The sequence below is a fragment of the Hippocampus comes genome, unplaced genomic scaffold (assembly GCF_001891065.2).
Source record: "Hippocampus comes isolate QL1 unplaced genomic scaffold, H_comes_QL1_v1.1 scaffold68, whole genome shotgun sequence".
Lineage (NCBI taxonomy): Eukaryota > Metazoa > Chordata > Actinopteri > Syngnathiformes > Syngnathidae > Hippocampus > Hippocampus comes.
Window position 1 is genome coordinate 696,068 of NW_017805625.1, and position 12,301 is coordinate 708,368.

General features: G+C 42.1%; 2 protein-coding genes across 2 annotated transcripts; one reads left to right on the forward strand and one right to left on the reverse strand.

Moving 5' to 3' along the window:
• Positions 1-17: 17 nt before the first annotated feature.
• On the forward strand, positions 18-3,127 carry thoc7 (THO complex 7). The gene is made up of 9 exons (XM_019881323.1): positions 18-131; positions 1,009-1,115; positions 1,321-1,441; positions 1,890-2,017; positions 2,129-2,215; positions 2,469-2,526; positions 2,670-2,736; positions 2,821-2,890; positions 2,973-3,127. The coding sequence occupies exons 2-9, from the start codon at positions 1,097-1,099 to the stop codon at positions 3,032-3,034; spliced, it is 612 nt and encodes a 203-aa protein (XP_019736882.1). The 5' UTR covers positions 18-131; positions 1,009-1,096; the 3' UTR covers positions 3,035-3,127.
• A 975-nt stretch (positions 3,128-4,102) lies between these two features.
• On the reverse strand, positions 4,103-12,249 carry synpra (synaptoporin a). Its single transcript, XM_019881034.1, has 6 exons — positions 11,053-12,249; positions 10,871-10,936; positions 6,376-6,500; positions 5,731-5,929; positions 5,134-5,325; positions 4,103-4,986 (listed from the first exon to the last, which is right to left on the reverse strand). Exons 1-6 carry the CDS (start codon positions 11,068-11,070, stop codon positions 4,735-4,737), a joined length of 852 nt encoding a protein of 283 aa, XP_019736593.1. The 5' UTR covers positions 11,071-12,249; the 3' UTR covers positions 4,103-4,734.
• Positions 12,250-12,301: the final 52 nt, after the last annotated feature.

Consider the following 12,301-nt stretch of genomic DNA (forward strand, 5'->3'; position numbering starts at 1 on the left):
TTGTTTCAAGCGTGTTTGGGGAAGTACGGAATATATTTCGGGCAACAACCGGTAATTAGAGCTCTATGTAAAATATAGAATTTACAACCAAAGAGGGCAGTCAATCATTTCCAGGTGTGGGAAGGAACGAGGTAAGAATACTTTGTTACCGTATTTCAGTGACAACCTCGGGTCGCTGTTCTTCGCTTGAGTTTATTTTATTGGTTGGTTTAAAATTAGGGCTCTGGCCTTCTTCTTTTGGTTTTGCATGTTCTCCCTCTGCCTGTGTGGGTTTTCTCACACATTCTAGAAACATGCATGTCAGATGAACGGAAGACTCCAAATTGGTCCTAGATGTGAATGTTGGTGTTCAGCGTGCACCCCGCTTCTCGCCCTAAATGAGCAGGGATAGCCTCCAACACACTCGGAACACTGGTGATGAATGTGGTGCAGACAATGGATGGATGGATGGATGGATGTCCTGATGTACTGGGTTAAAAAAAAAAAACTCCTGTGACATGATGCACAGTTTGATCATTGAATACAGTGATTACTTTTTGTACCACAAGAGGGAGCTTGCATACCACTAATTGTCACACAAATCACATAAATCCTTGTTTTGGCAAAATAGGCTTATTCCATTCAACTAGTGAGGATAATGAAACAAATTAAAAAAGACGGTAAAGCCAAGGGGTGTTGAGATCTTGACCGACTGAGAACTTTAGGTCCTACATTGCAAAACAAAAGAGGGACAGCAACGTAATAAATTAACAGAGAGCATAGCAACAGTTTTAGAGGAGCAAGATCTTCCCCATGTATTGTCTTATTTCAGAGGTTTTTTTTTTAATGTTATGGACCACCGGAATGATTTGTGGCATTTCCGTTGTCTTGAACCAGCCTAAGATCCTCAAGCCAAGTCAGTGGAAAAAACAGTCAAAAAATCGAGTCTACATTGTTTTCTTTTTAATTGTGTATTTTTGTTGTGTTCTGGCTTTTTATATGGATGACTGCTCTCCGCATCTATTCCAGTAGAGGGCGGTAAAGCCGTAGCATTTAGTCTGCTGAGTCTGCTCCTCGTCACCAATTCGTTCGAAGAAGAATATCAACTGATGAAGATATGGGGTCTGTCACAGATGGTAAGTACTATTTTCATTTCTTCATTTTGGGTTATGTCCGTCAAGTCAATCGAGTTGAGCCGAAGCTTTAAAAAGAGTTGATATGTTGTCACCTCACAACGCTGACGCACATATTCCACTCGCAAGAGTCGGCTGCAGTCCCTTCTCAATTAGCACTGTTAGCCGCTAACTTGAGCCATGACGTTTTCTTCTGGTTGTTTTGCAGACGAAGTCATTCGAAAGCGTCTTCTTATCGACGGCGACGGGGCTGGGGATGATCGGAGAATCAATTTGTTGTTGAAAACCTTCACCAAGTGGTGCAACTCACCTGGGACACCGGAAGAAAGGCAAGTGAACTCGACAGATTGATCTCTTTGCATGGAACATCTTCCGAAAAATCTACTTGGATAGTCACGCGTTTGACTTTGCGATATATTTGTTGAATTTAATGTATGGGTTGCTTGGATAAATGGCTGTTTTAACATATTGCAGGTGCATCTCAATTAATAGAAATGTGTGTGTGTGTGTGTGTGTATATATATATATGTATATATATATATGTATATATTTGAATGAGAGACTACTCTATAATGCAAGGAACAAGCAAAAAAAAAGGAATTGGCCATTTAAAAAACTCACAAAAGCATTTTTATAATGTATTTTATGAATCTGTAAGAGTATACACTTTTTGATTGAAATGCACCTCAATGCATCATGAATCTCTTCATCTCACATTTTCTGTGGAAAGAAGGAATTTATTTTTAAAGGTTTTCCTTTATTTAAAAAAAAAAACAGCTTCACACAGTACCAGAGGATGCTAGGGACACTGGCCCAATGTGAATTCTCCCTGGGGAAGACTCTGATGGTCTATGATATGAATCTGAGGGAAATGGAGAATTATGGCACAATCTACTCCAATATAGGTAAACGTTTTTTCTTTCATTTCGTTATTTACTTATATATTAAAAGTTCACTACACACTGTTTGTGTGCGTGCTGAAAGACAATAGTCATCGCCTTCTCTCCATTTGGCAGAACAAAATATAACTTCAGCACATGAGAAGATAGCAGAATGCAAAAAGGAAATCCAGAGAGCGAAGAGAGTAAGAAAGAACCGCCAAGGTAAGACTATTTACGTAATTGTTCTCAAAATCTGTTTAAAGTCTCTTCCTAACCCCCCCACCCCCACTGATTTATGCATGTGTCAAAATTAGTCATTCATTAGTTTCTATGTCTGACGAATATCATAAGCTCAGTATGATTCAGTGTGCAAGTGTTTTAACACTGTAATCACATTATACTTGAGTGATTGTTATTTTTGGGTATACCAGAAGAGTGCTCGGTGCCTTTTGACATTTTTATTTTTCTCTTGCAGAATACGATGCTCTTGCAAAGGTTATTCAGAATCACCCTAATCGTCACGAAACACTCAAGTGAGTTTAGTGGAACTTTTAAAGTCAAACCCAGTCTTTTCTGTGACCATTAACTGCATTTCTTTTCTTGAATTTTAAACTGCTTTGTTTTGCCTATAGAAAACAACTTTTCTGCCACCTTTCTGTAACCTTTGTGCTTACAGGCAGTTGGAGGCACTTGACAAAGAACTCCAGCAGTTGTCGAACATCAAGGAGAATGTGGACGCTAAGGTAAAGAAACGCTTCCCATGTTTATTTTTAACGACCCGGACGGATTATTTGGATGACGTGAACTTTGTACGGTCACAATTTCAGTTGGAGCTACGGAAGAAACAGTTCCATGTGCTACTCAGCACCATACAAGAACTACAGCAGACCCTTGAAAGTGAGTCGTCAACCCGCACCACAAATGACAAAACGTCCTATTGTTTTTGTCTGTTTTTTCTAATGATTTGAATCTCACGCAGATGATGAGAAATTAGACACGGATGAAAACAATCAGCAAAGTCCGTCTGGGAGCGCCGAATGATGAACTCCGTTCTTTTGTTTCGAATGAAGTGAACCAATTTTGTTTGCAACATCTTCTGTATTTTTTTTTTTTTTAATAAATTGGAAAACTACTGTCTCAAGTTATTCATCAAACCTTTGGAATTTGGCAGTTGAGGCAATGCTCTGTCCCTTTAAAACAATCCCCCCCCCAGAAAAAAAATTCAAATTCACCAGCATCGAGTTGGAATCTCAAATTACTGTTTAAAAAAAAAAAAAAAAAAAGGGTTCAAAGAGAATATCTGAAACAAATACCCAAGGACAGAGTTGCTCGTGCAGTTGACTTTCTTTGCAGAGAAGTCAAATGATTGAACATGGAGACATGCAGCATCTCCAAAGAGTGGCCAAGAGGGAGTTTGGGGCGGGGGGGGGGGGGGGCTCTCAAGGGAGAAACACAGATGTACATGGACTGCAGATCTATTTGGCTATCTTCGAGTTCTCCGGTGAGGCCGTAGAACTGGTCCAGTGCTCCACAACTGGAGTAAACACATTTTTTTTTCCCCCTGCATCCAAAGTTTAACGAAGGAGTCCCGCCCAGTCCACCAAACCAGAATACTGTGCTCACCTTTGGCGCTATGTTGGAGAGGTCAGACAACATTCAGAACCTCGAGTAATTGGGGTGGTTCTCATCCACACCGCGTGTGAGCTTTAAACATTGAATTCAAATCGAGACAGAATCTGGAGGACATGCATTTGACGTATGTTTTAACTTCTCCGTGTTATTTGGTGAAAAGGTTAAGTGACAAAATGTGTACACATCTGGGCATCAAGAGCTGTTTTATTGTCGAATGCTCCCAGGTCAACAAATAAGGGTTGCAATTGTCATATTCCCTTGCAACAAGCATCAATTTAGCATCGCCACCTTTGAGTACCACTTCTTGAAATATAAAACACGGACGTCATTGATCGTAAGTTCAGAATAAAAATTCTGCAACCTTTGTTTAGAAATATGCCATCAACATTTTTTTTTTTTGGCTGGGCTTTTGATATGTCAGTGGAGTGACATGCTGGCACACTAATAGAGTTTAGCCCTACTCTTTGTATTATTATATTTTTTTACAAGTTAACACAAGCATGGACAACATTCACAGTAAATTGTTGCAAAAGCTTGTGAATAAAAGAAGGGAACAATCCTCTTGACACGAGCAAAAACATTTTTATCTACATTGTCTAAGCATTTTAATGGAGTCACATGACATAACCGTGGATACATGATTCAAATATACATAATGTAGCTTGAAAAACTGTAGACATACTGTAACATAATTGACATACGTCATGCTGCGTGGACTAAGTGAAAAATAAATAAAAAGAAAAATAGAGATTTGCAAAGACCATAGAAACACATGCGGTAACATGCACAAAGTCAACACCATTTTCCAAGTTTGAAATATTCAAATACGGAACACATCCGTGTCCACACCTACTTGACAACATTACCAAACAAATACGAGATAAAATAGAACATAATGCACTCAACCATAATAATCCACCCATCCCAAAATAAAACACACACACACAAAAAAAAAAAAAAAACAAGTAAAAAAACTATACCTGACAAAACTTGTATTCATTGGATGCAAACTCTTCTCTGTCTTCTTGGTTGTATTTTTTTTTTCTTTTCCTCACCCGTTTCCATGTTTAAAATGCACAAGTACCACTTCGAGGTACTGAAAAGGCAAACTACATTTGATTGGCGTAAGAGGAGGGACCTCCAACCTGACTGTACTCGGACAGCTGGCCCAAGTCTGCGTGGGTGTTGTAGCTCCCCGACTGATCAAAGCTGCCCTGGTTAGAGGGCTGCTGGGTAAAGGTACTGCTCTGCTTCTCAGAGGCTCCGCCCACAAACCTGGCGGCACCCTTGTGCCAACCAGTCTCCTTGAAGACAAACCAGATGTTCCCCGCCCAGAGAACAAAGTTGAGGAACCCAAACACCTGGACAGAAAGTGAGATGATTAAAAAACAAAACAAAACTATTATTATTATTATTCCCCGTGACCCTTGTGAGGATCAGAAAATGGATGGATGGATATTATTTTTATCGGTGTCTTTTGCTGGTCATTTCCCCCCAGTAAAACCTACCACGGAGGTGTTGAGTCCAGACCAGCGGGGTTCCTGCACAGAGCCACATTTATTTGTCTGATCCTTGCAGGCAGAGATAAGGAGCTGAACCTCATCTGGATCTGTAGCTAGCTTGACATCAGACAGAGCTTTGGCCCAAGCGGAAGAGCTGACGAGCCACATGAAGGAGAACACAACAGTCACAACAAAGTCCTACAGGGACGCAAGACACACACACAAAAAAAAAAAAAAAAAAAAAACATTAATGAGTAAGTCTGTTCCTGCATCACCTTTTTTTCTCCCTACTTCCCCGGTTCATTCGGATGTCTCGCAGACAGGCCTATGGGACTTAGTCACTTGGTGTCGGGAGTACATCAAACGCCCTTATTGCACGAAAAAAACTGTTCTGTTTTGTTAAAAGGGCATACAGGTCCACCATACTGCATGATAAAAAGAGCCAAAATGGAAAGATTAAAAAAAAAAAAATTATAGTCATAAATCTAAACCAGCTAGACGCAACGACTCTCATCCAACCACATTTGCTTGTCCTGCGGTGTAATCAATTCGCCTATCAGTCACCCAAAACCTTTGATTTGGAATATCAAACCATATACTCACGATCAACGGTCCTCGGTTGTTTTCGCGGTACTTGTTATGGAAGAAAATGTAGACGACGGTGGCCACCAGGGAGTACAGGAAAGCAAAGACGGCAATTGTTACGAAGAACTCGGCAGAGGATGAATAGTCTCCGGTGAGAAAGAGGCGCTCCCTCCTCATGCCCTCGCACGCGGGCGCTTCAAATGACACCCGGTGCAACCTGATGCGAAATAGACACGGTGATCACACAAACGGTGGTTCGCAAACCTTTCACACCGAGTGCTACCTAAAAATACTTCTCTCTCTCCGCGTACCACTAACTCTATTCAGTTTGGACACTTAGACTGTGTTTAAACATAAAAAAAAAATAAATAAAAGCTGTATGTAGGAATAATTATTAAATTAAAATGCATGCAAATGCAAAATGGTATCTGTAGAAATATTTCCAACCAGCAATTCTTAAAGATCAAATTCAGTTCAATACAACGGAACAGTACTGAAGCTGTGATTTTTTTTTTCACGTACCACACTTAAAGAATCACTGACACACAAGGTCAAGTAAGTTGAAGGAGGGCATTGAACACTCTCCCAATGATTGCTTGGAACAAGGGAACGGAATAAACTTGAGATGGAACGTGGTAAACAATGAAGATGAACGCGGCTCACCTGAAAGGATAAGCAAAGTCGATGGCAATGCTGAGGTTGCTGCTGGCCTTCTCCATGCAGTCCACACTCACCCGCAGCTGTCCAGAGTAGCCACCGCATGTTGCGAAGGCAAATATGGCAAATAGCTAAGAAAGGGGTCAGAGGGGGGCGGAATATTTAGAATGGCCTCTGCTTGTTTGATCAATATCATATTTCACAAAGAGCCAATGTCGGGGTCAAATCCAGGTCTTTTTGGAGTCTTGATTATGGGCTGAATAAACAATGAAAAGCGAGGAGAGTCGGGACTCTCAGTTTGGAGGGCTACAAACACACACACACACACACACACACACACACACACACACACACACACACACACACACACACACACATATATATATATAAATAAAAATATAAAATATATAAATATAAATAAAAGCACCATTTACTGGTGCTGCGCCAAATTTGAAAGGGACTCTACAAGGGGGCGTCTGAGTGGCATGGACACCATTTTCTGTCAGTAGAATCTGCAGTCCAGCGGTTGCGGGTCTGTTCAATTGGGGTTCTTCTGCTGGAATCATGCATCAATGACCCCCCACCCACACACACACACACACACACAAACACACACACACACACACACACACACACACACACACACCTCCCAAAATCCCCGATGCCAGATGGGAAAAGAGAAGTGGCCAGAGGGGGAGAATAATAAATGCTCTTAAGTGTTACCAACAAGGCCTGATCATTATCTCTTCCCTTGCATTTACCACCCACCTCCCGCCTCCTGCAGCCGTCTCATCTTGCCATGATTTATCGGTGGAGTTCGGCACTTCTCATTTCAGGCAGGGGCCTTTGAACAGGGGAGTGTGGCATTGTAGCGGGAGGGTGGCTGCTAAGCCTTGCGCACCCCGCGTGTTTATCTTCCTCTCCCAGCTGGGCTCCTCAGGGAGCAAGCCGTAGAGGGAGAGAAAAGAGAAATGCAACGGCAAGAAGAAGAAGATGCTTGAGTACAGAAATGAAAAACAAACATCTCCCTTTTTGCCCTCTTTCCTGACCGACATGGCATTGAATCGTTTTACGGGAAGAGCCGAATTCACAGCAAGGTTTTGTAAAACAAAACATCGATGCAAATGACATCTTGTCGAAAAAATGACAACCTGTGTCTGTGTCAGTTTATGTTAAAAGAGTTTTTGTCACATATATTTGTTTATACTGTATATTTATTTTGCAACAGTCATTAGGACAGTAATGCAAGATAAATATGATCCGTGAAAAAAAAAATCCTCATCTTGCGCCTCTGATTTGATATAAAGAAACCATCACGCCCAAGGCCAACAAAAAAACTTAACGTGGGACAACCAAGCGGCGCTCCGTTGAGCGATATTGTGACCAGTTAGCCGCTTCACCCCGGAAACATTTTTGTGGCCAACAAGTTTCAAGGCGGAAGGGGATGCGACTGCGCGGTGTCACTCCCCACATTAAAAATGTATTTCTTGATAATGATCCAATTTTTAAAACATGTACCTGTCAGCTGATTATGTGTCTGGTTTCTGTAATTGTGACAGAATACCGTTAAAAAATGTTTGCCTCCTGAATGAATCCCAGTGTGGGACAAATAAAGGATATCTAATCTAATCTAATCTAATCTAATCTAATCTAATATAATCTAATATGTAACACGGCGGCCCGGTGGTCCAGTGGTTAGCGCGTCGACCCCAAAGTGCAGAGGTACCAGGTTCAATTCTAGCTCCCTGTGTGGAGTTTGCATGTTCTCCCTGTGCCTGCGTGGGTTTTCTCCGGGTACTCCGGTTTCCTCCCACATTCCAAAAACATACATGGCAGGCTGATTGAACACTCTAAATTGTCCCTAGGTGTGAGTTGGTTGTTCATCTCTGTGTGCCCTGCGATTGGCTGCCAACCGGTTCAGGGTATCCCCCGCCTACTGCCCGAAGACGGCTGGGCTAGGCTCCAACACCCCTCGCAACCCTTGTGAGGATAAAGCGGTTCATAAAATTCATGGATGGAATACGTAACACTGTTACATTCCGTTACTCATTTTGGTGCAAAATATTGTATGTAGACACACAGATGCGTACTTGTTGACGATAGTGGAACTACAGTATCATCTTACAATTTGTGCGATCGTTCGATTCAGCATAAAATGTCCTAAATTTTCCATATAAAAAAAAAAAAATATCAACTAGCCAATTCATCCTAAAAGCTAACCACTTCTATTAACAGCGGCACACTTTCACGAGAAAGCTTGTCTTATCTTTTTGCAGCAGCAGCGTCACAAAACAAATTCAGGACTCATTTAGTGGCGGCTAATCCCTTCATGCGCGGGGACTGCTTTTTGTCCTGCATAGCTCAGATTCATCTACCCCACTAACTCATTTTCTCTCTCGCTCTCTGCAGGCTCCGCTGCCCACGAGCATAAAAAAAAAAAAAAAAATCTCCATTTCGATTTTGTTACGCTGTTCTTCTCTGATGGCCTTCTATCGTCTATTGCTTGGACAGTGAGGTGCCCGACTTGTTCCTGCTCAGTCGTCTCTCTAACTGTTTGCGTTTGCAGGTCAAAGAAAAGAAAAAAAAACATTTTGTCAATCGGATTCTGAACTAACCGCACATTTTCTCCCACCTTGTTTTGACGTGGTGCGAATGTGCTGTATGTGCGAGTGGACATTGTGCAGCACTCTGTTAAAAACAAACACCGACGCGTTATAGTCCACTGAAGCCAGTGGAAAAATAACACACAAGCACGCTAACACACACCGGTCCGAGATCCATTTGCAATGATTCTGGGTCAGCCCCATCTTACGGCTGATAAGAAGATCCCGACTCGCAAAGAACGAAATTATTTACTCGTTATTTGTGGCTTGTTCACTTGCATTTTGGTTCCATACACGTTGGTTGGCCCCACGTCACGCATGATACAGTGCCCGCGCAAGTGTGTGAGATGTTGCAGCGATGATGACGCTTCGATGCATAAACAAATGTATATCATTAGCATCATGTGCTCATCCGACTGTGCAATTTTGCCGCTTTTCTCATTCCATCGCTCTTGTGTGTGCGCGCACACACGCCAAGTGAAGTGCTTGGGCACATCTCAAAGGACAGCTTCTGCATGAGTTAGTCTACGGTGGAGAGAAGCGGACCTTACAGCTGTTTGGAACGGAATATGCCAGCCAGAGATTGTGTGCCAAACATACACACACACAAACACACACACACACACACACACACACACACACACACACACACACACACACACCATCAGCATTCTTTGCAGACATGGCCGATAACGGCTTGCAATCTTAAATGACAATGCAGCCAACTCAGTGGATTTCAATGAGTACGGTTGATGTGAACGTAGCTTCAGTGTCCGCTTGGCCAATTGGCTGTGGCTACAGTTAAAGGGTGGACTTTATTAGCCAAGCCGTGAAACGTAACCTTCTTCCCAGAAGTCATGTTGCTTTCAACGGACACAGCAGAAAGTGTGCACATTTGAGGCAGTTCAAATTTGGACCATTGTTTGAATTGCCATCAGAAAGGTTAAAAATGTTCGAATCCCATGAATAAAAAAAAAAAAACAACAAAAAAAAAAAGAGAATGTCACATTTGTGTGTTGTGACCTGCTCCCCTGGGGTTGTTTTGTGTATAAGCGTGTGTGAGACGCTTCCCCCCCCGCCCCTTAATATTTCTGTGTTGAAGGGCATATATGACATTTCTCATTTCTTTCAGTCATGATGGCCATTTGCTACATTAAAAAATGCTGGGTTATTGTCCTCATCCACTCGCTGGGTAGCTGTGGATTTTGAGCATATTGGGATACTTGTAACTCAAGGTTTGGGTCATTATTTTGACCCAGCAGACGGGGTGGAACATTGGATTTGGGCGGCACAGATGATGACATGATATTTGAACCCGAAACATCAGAATCGTGAGGTTTGGGTACATGGTACATAATAGTCCATGGACATAATGGACTGTTGCATGAAGGAGAAGACTGCAGAGACCGAGAGTGAAATTAAGAAGGTTGTGTATACATCTGAAAGGTAATCCAACAGCATCCATCTGTAAATTTCGGCACACATTATTTGCAATAAACCACTCACACACACACACACACACACACACACACACACACACACACACACACACATTTATAAAGGTTCACAGCACAGCAAAAACGAGCAACAGACTGAAATATTTGTCCCCCCACCCCCATTACTTTCATTTCATTGCTTCTTATTTCACTTTATGTTGCATGATTTTGTGGACCAGCGTCACGGTGGCACGCTCACGGTATGGCTAATTTCGTCAGTATCATTCGGAAAAAAATAATGCTACGATGATCAATTGAAAGTAAAATCAATATCTGACTGAAAAAATGCCGATAGCGGCGAGACGTAAACGTCCTCCGCGTCACATTTAATCCACATTATATAACTCTGCCGTGTTTAATTAAGTTAGCGCCTGGGACGCAAACAAAAATGTTCCAACTCACCCATTCCAAAACGCGGATAAATCCCAGAGGTAGTTTGAGCACCTGGAAGGTCCCCGCAGATGCGAGCTGCCAAGACACGAAAGAAAGAAGTGGGCTATCGGGGTCTTTTCAGATTTAATACTATGTTTAAATTGAACAGACGATTACATTTGAAAAAGTACGCGTGCCGAGCATTTACTGACCTGATTTGCAGTGTCCATTCCAGCAGCGCTTCCTCGTGCTACTCCCTTGATTGAATGTAAACAAACAGCAAACGGGAGACCCAATCCGAGTAGCAGTGAGGTGCGATCAGTCCGGGGGGGGGCTTTTGCCTCGGATTCCGACTCCGTCCGAAAGAAACCGAGTCTCCCTCTCGCTCTTATTGTTGCGCTTTTATGCCAAACAGTCGCAGTTCTGAATTATTAATCTCGTTTAAGTGACAGACGTATACACACCACATTTGACATTATTTTATAATCGTAGTGTTTGAATTTTTTATCATATCAAAAGCAGTGTTTGAATGTATTACTGAAAATATGTGAAAAAAATATTTTGTGGGAAATAGCTACCACATAGAGACAGCATATTGAAAAACGCTATAAAGTAGAAATATATCTTTTGCAAAAGATGATATCAGGGTGGGGGGGACAAAGAAAAGAAATTCCGAATTTGCGAGTAACTTAAAATTCTTTCTGTTATGAGGGGTAACCAACAATCTACAGCCTACCTACAGTATTTCAATGTGATTATTTTTGCATTTATGATACCTATCCTGGTCAAAATCCCTCATGAGTAAATTCATTTTATACTCTGCTACTGTACAGGAATATATTGTGTTTAACACCTCGCAGAGAACCAGATAACACGCATGCAGGCATGCAAGCAGAGGTGTCAGAGTGAAGGGGCGTGCAAACAAGGGCGCCTCAACAACAGTCACGAACGAGTAGAAGCAGGATGAGACTAGTCTCCAACAATTGCTTCCATTTTTTGGGGGGGCAGCAGTGGGACTCAAACTTAGTAAGTAAAGTAAAAAACGTGCACGTGAGAGTAAAACAAAAGTGGGTGCAATACAGCCCCCTGATACAGTTTGATTATGGCAAGTGCAAAGCATTCTGACAGCACTGCGAATCTGACCACATCTCCGCCATCGTTCCAGTTTCCTCCCGCCATTCTCTCGGTTCCCTTCTCTATCTTGTGCACACACACATGCAAGCAACACAAACACTGCCTGGGGGGCTTGGCTGCCGAAGCATCAGAGAGTCATTACATCTGATTGGCTCTCGCATTCGCCATTAAATGGATGTGCATAGGGACAGATGAAGACGTCTGGATGACATCCTTTTGGTTCGAATATGCTTGAGATACAAACATAACGTAAAAACAATTATTGTGGACTAGTACAAATACCTGTATAATAATAATATAAGGCTTGCTGAGGGTAGCATAACAGAT

Coding starts and splice junctions, on each gene's coding strand:
- thoc7 (XM_019881323.1), top strand. Junction 2,018..2,128: donor CACAATCTACTCCAATATAG/GTAAACGTTTTT, acceptor TCCATTTGGCAG/AACAAAATATAACTTCAGCA. Junction 2,737..2,820: donor AGGAGAATGTGGACGCTAAG/GTAAAGAAACGC, acceptor TCACAATTTCAG/TTGGAGCTACGGAAGAAACA.
- synpra (XM_019881034.1), bottom strand. Junction 6,501..10,870: donor TTATCCGCGTTTTGGAATGG/GTGAGTTGGAAC, acceptor CCCCTTTCTTAG/CTATTTGCCATATTTGCCTT. Junction 4,987..5,133: donor CTGGACTCAACACCTCCGTG/GTAGGTTTTACT, acceptor CTTTCTGTCCAG/GTGTTTGGGTTCCTCAACTT.